Source organism: Gavialis gangeticus, unplaced genomic scaffold, assembly GCF_001723915.1.
Source record: "Gavialis gangeticus isolate Ggan-Ray unplaced genomic scaffold, GavGan_comp1, whole genome shotgun sequence".
In the NCBI taxonomy this organism is placed as follows: Eukaryota; Metazoa; Chordata; order Crocodylia; family Gavialidae; genus Gavialis; species Gavialis gangeticus.
In genome coordinates, this window is record NW_017728998.1 from 25354937 (window position 1) to 25359955 (window position 5019).

General features: G+C 43.2%; 2 protein-coding genes across 2 annotated transcripts in view; one reads left to right on the top strand and one right to left on the bottom strand.

The window, feature by feature from the left end:
* Positions 1-5013, bottom strand: part of CCNE1 (cyclin E1) — an 18726-nt gene extending 13713 nt beyond the window's left edge. Inside the window, exons 1-3 of the mRNA XM_019505636.1 lie at positions 4979-5013; positions 4799-4889; positions 4594-4662 (exon numbers count right to left, since the gene is read on the bottom strand). Coding sequence (XP_019361181.1) covers positions 4594-4662; positions 4799-4889; positions 4979-4992 — 174 coding nt within the window. The 5' untranslated portion in view covers positions 4993-5013. The remainder of the gene's footprint in view (positions 1-4593; positions 4663-4798; positions 4890-4978) is intronic.
* Positions 722-5019, top strand: part of LOC109289561 (uncharacterized protein F13E9.13, mitochondrial-like) — a 60543-nt gene continuing 56245 nt past the window's right edge. The window contains exon 1 of the mRNA XM_019505638.1: positions 722-1013. Within this exon, the coding sequence (XP_019361183.1) occupies positions 984-1013 (30 nt within the window). The 5' untranslated portion in view covers positions 722-983. The remainder of the gene's footprint in view (positions 1014-5019) is intronic.

Genomic DNA, 5019 nt, shown 5'->3' on the forward strand with positions numbered 1-5019 from the left:
AAACAAATTCAATTCTCTCCTCTCCATAAAGCGTTCCTGCATTTTCCACAGGCCTGGAGGTGCTGTAATCAGAATACATCCTTTTCTGAAGTGTAAGACTCTCCATCCTTCCTGCTGCAAAAGTCACACTGCACAGATGCATTGGTCAGAAGGAGACAATGCAAGGAGGAGATGACTGTAGCTCAGTGGGTTAGATAAGAGCTAAGGGAGTCACATTATTATATAGCATCTATAAAGTGCCCATCATGCCAGGCACCTGAAAAAGAGAAGACAACAGTGCCAGCCTATTTAAAACAGGCCACATGCAAGCAAGAAGAGGTTGAAAGAAATGGCAAGATGTGATCTGGTAATGAAATTCAGGTTTTCCCTTTAATAAAGAAGTAAAACCATGCAGGTGGCAGGACATAGTAGCTCGGTGGTCCCCAACTATGCTCATGTTTGGGCAACAATACTTAGGAAACAGTACTTACTCTGTAGGCAGTGCATGAAACCTTAATTTTTTTCTATCAACTTCAATTTTAAACTTTTTAAATTGAAATATCCACCATCAACCCAGAGTCTCAAACAACAAATGGCTGGCAAGCCACAGGTCAGAGACCACTTCATTAGGGATTAAATTTTTCACTTCAAAAGGAAACAGGAACAGGGGAAAACTTTTCATACGAGATGAAGATACAGCATGGAGAAACATCCAGAAACAGGAGTGGGGGAAAGGACAAACAGGAAAAAAAGTTAGGCATGAAACTTAACAGAGCAAAATAGAAAATCAGGGCATGCAGAAGGGGCTAAGTCTTGATGTTGAGATTGCCTGTGAAATGACAGAAGAGGGGCTGTTGTGGAGAGGGTAGCAAGCAAGGTAGTTTATCTTTAGAGGAACTATTTTAGGAGAGACTGAAGAACAACAGGGTGAATACCTGGGGGATACAGAAATACTTAGAGGGAAAACTCCGACTTAACAATGAGTATGGTGATAGGAAGTGAAGATGACTAAGCAGACTCCAGAGATCCTGAAAGTAAGCATAGATTAACTTGATACTTTTGCTAAGTCTATGTGGGAAGTATCAAAAACTGTTACATCAGAGCTGTGACCTTGAGGAACAGGAAAGATTGTTAAATTGCTGTCTGCAAAAGAGAAAAAGCTAAGAAGTTTAAGAGTAAAAACTAGTTTAAATTTTTGCTAAAGGGCCTGCCCCCAAATCCAGGAGCTGCAATCTGCTCTTCTAGAGCCAGAGAGTGACAGCTGCAGTTGAGAATCTCAGCAGTGTAGGAAGAAGTCCTCTGGTCCATAGATTTCCACATAGGAACAGGAGCTAGGGGGAATGCGAGCCAAGATCAGAGTTCAGCAAGACAGCGACAAAGCAACACACGCACAACCACCCCCACCCCCCATTTAAAAGAAACTTAACAGCAAGGATGGAAGAAAAGTTAGAAGTAGGTGAGGGATGACAAGACTAACCAAGCAAATATGGCCAGCTCCAAGTCACGAACTAAAGCATCATCCTACTCAGAACTGAAAGAGGTAAGAACAAGGATGCAGGTTGGAGACTGCAGAAGAGATACAAATAGACCCTTTTCCCCTGCTCTGCCATAAAAACACCAAACAAAACAAAAACCCAACAGCTGGCAGCCAGTCCGTAAAACTAAAAGCTTAATATTTTTTTGCAATATGCTTGCAAATAATGACAGATCTTGTTAAAGTGTTATGCCACAAGAAAGCCTCAGAAAGCAGTTCTACAACATCCAGATCAAAAAGGGAAGAAAAAAAGTGAAGTGGGGGGATAAGGAAAGGAGTGGAAGATGAGAGAGAAGGACTACTGGGGCTTGAGGTTTCAATCAATCAGAGCTAGATAAGAAATCATCTTTTGATCCTATATTTCCCAGTAACTTCGAGTTTTCCCATCCCAAATAAGGACAAGCTTAAAATCTTAGATTTACAAGCCTGAAGATATTTGGCGTTTTTATCCTAAATTAAGAACTCTGAGAGAATCCTGTATTAAAGGTATGTTGAAATGGAGTATTTCATTGACCTTTTTTTTTTTAAACTTCCAAAAGTGTTATAAACTGGTTTGTCTTATTCCATTTCACAGTTACCCTTTTCCAAAGGAAGTTTCATTGAAAAGTTTCTGAGCAGCTCTAGTTTCAATTCCTAACCCTAAAATTCAGTAGGCTACATGATTTTTGTCAAAGGATTCTGTGGGTTACTAAACCTCACCCAAATTATTCTTTATTAAGATATGTAAAAACAATAATAGTTGTTTAGAGGAGCTGTGTTTAACAAAAGTTGGAAGCATACCTGTATACAAGTTAGTGACCACGAGCCATTTGGGAAATGCTAAACGAATTACAACAGTACCAGTTATCTTCAAAATGAAATGCAGGATTCCGCTTCTACCAGCCTGATGATATAACAACCACTTCACCCCATAAAGGGTAACAGCATCCTAATTAAAAGCCTGGGCCTTATGTTCAACAGAAACCAACTAATGAATTGAGCATGAACACGCCATAAGTGGGATGTGACAGTGCTACTTTATACACGGAGCAAAACAGAGCCTAAACAGTTTAATGTGAATGTCACGTGGTACGTGCAAGAGGCTATAAATCCAGTGCAGCACATTAGAGTTAGTTATACCATTGCTGCATACCATCTTGCTTTCTTGCTAGATCTCATACAAGCCTGCTAAGCTACTGTTGAAATGGGCCACTAATGAGAATATGTATGCCATGGCAATTTATATCAGAGAATAGCTTGTGTCACACCACAGACTGAAGAGCTGCTGCTGTGCAGCCAAATGTTAGCTTCATCATTTTACAGATCCACAACAATCTGGATGCTTTGTTACAACAAAGAATCTTCTCTAAATGGGAAGAGGTATCCATTTTATCTATAAAACAGAGTTGCAGAACTTAATTCTTTTCAGTGCCATGAGGCTTTACCAGAAATTATATTTTAATTTACACTCTGGAACTGTAGCTGTTTCCATATGCCACTTGTTTCACAGATCGCTCCAACGTAGACTGAATCTAATATACACTGTAATGCTATACCTAGTTCTGGAACTTAAAAAGAGAGTTATTGTAGGCCTCCTTGCTAAACATGTTTCAAGTTTCTTTCCATTGTCATTTTGGGGAAGATGGTAAGTATCTTAGTTCGCATTAAGAATTTTAGTAGAACATTATTCACATAAAAAAAACCCAAAACAAAACAAAAAACACCACTTTAGGGAAGGAGGAATTGTGGTGAAGATAAACAGCCCCCTTGTCAGAAGTGAGAAATTAGTTTAATACATTCCATAAAAAGAGACAGAAGGGAAGACTACATCCCCTCATTAAATGTTCACCATTTGAGCCCTACTTAATATGTTGACTGATAACTAGTATACACAGTTGCAACAAGCAGAGGCTATTCCAAACAATGATGCCCATCTGTTATGCTAGCGCTTCAGTCTTCAAACTTCCAGCTGCCACTTCTGGTTAGCTGTACCACATTATGCATAGCCCTACATACTGAATGAATAGGGGCTGTATTCCCCAAATCATGACTTTTGCAGCTTAAATATCACCCTTTGCGCAGACTAATTGGCTCAAGTCCTAACAACGAAGGCTCTGTATGAGGTCTATGTATTGTATTTTTCTGTGCCTCCGTCAAATTTATTCTGCATCCATTTCCAAAGGTGCCTAAGTTCACAAAGACAGTTAAAAACTAACATATCTTATACTACATATAAAGCGTGGGGCAGCAACTGGCAGAACCCCAAGTCTGTCGAACAAAAAAAGTGGAAGCCGAGTTTGCAACAAACACATGACCTAGAGTGTCCGGGGTTTTAATCTCAAAACTGAGATATCTTAATAGTCACAGAGAAGTTTCAGAAAGCTGACCATGCCTGTTAAGCGACATCTCCTCCTTCCTAACATTTGTCTATTGGCCAGATCTCAGAGCCTCAAGTGCTCCAATAGAAACTACTCTACTCCACCCCACCCCACCTAGAGAAAGTCTAGATGCAGCACTCCCCTCCCCCCGCATTATGCATGCATTGGTGTAGAGCATGTGGCTTTCCAAATTTTAACTCTGCACCTTTTAATTTCTGGCATTTTGACAACAATGCTTGCTAAAGTAAGAACAAACGGGGGCAGGAATGATGAAAGCATACCCTTCCCCCCCATAAATTCATGTCTGAAAAGGGCAATTCCAGCCGGATCCATGCTAAGCAACCGTTACATAGGACATCTGTCTTCAAGTCTTCAATCCCGCCCCGCACATTTGTACAAAGATGAAGGACATTTGTGCACCCGTGCAGAGCTCAATGTAAGATCGTACACTTTTTTTTTTAAATGTATAAAGGTCTGAACCCAGGATGTCTGGTAACCCTATTTTGGTTGGGCCAACATGGGTCTCATCTATTCCGTGACGGCAAAGGATCTAAGAAAACAGCATGTAAAATTATAGAGTTTTCCCCATTTTGTACGTATTTTTTGTAAGTGGCCCAGGTGGGAGTGGGACCAGTTGGTGCTGCCACGGGCATCACCTTGCCGAAACAAGGAAAAGCATCACAGCGGCCTCGCGCCCCCCGAATCCCGAGCCGGGTCAGTTACCTGGTTGCCGCACTGCTTTTTCTTGCCCGTTTCCACTTTGGCCATTTCATCATCCGGATCCTGCAAGAACTACAGGAGAAAGGAGGGGGGGAGAAGACAAGCACGTGCTAAGGGGCGAGGGGCACCACACCTGGCCAAGCAGCGGGGCCACCTGGGCAAGGCAGGAGCCAGGAGCCCTGCTTTACCTGCCCCAGCCTGCACTCACCGTGCCCACGTCGGCTTTCCTCTTCCGGGCTCGCATGGCAGCGTCGGTAGCAGCCTGGGCCTTGGCGGGGACCTTCTCCCCCGAGCCGGCACTGCCGAGAGACGCGGTGAGAGGCAGGGCGCCGGGCGGGGAGGCCCGGGCCTGGGCCCAGCCCCGCTCCCGGCCCGCGGGCGGACTCACCTCTCGCTGCGCATGGCGCTGGGCGCCGCACAAAGGCCCCG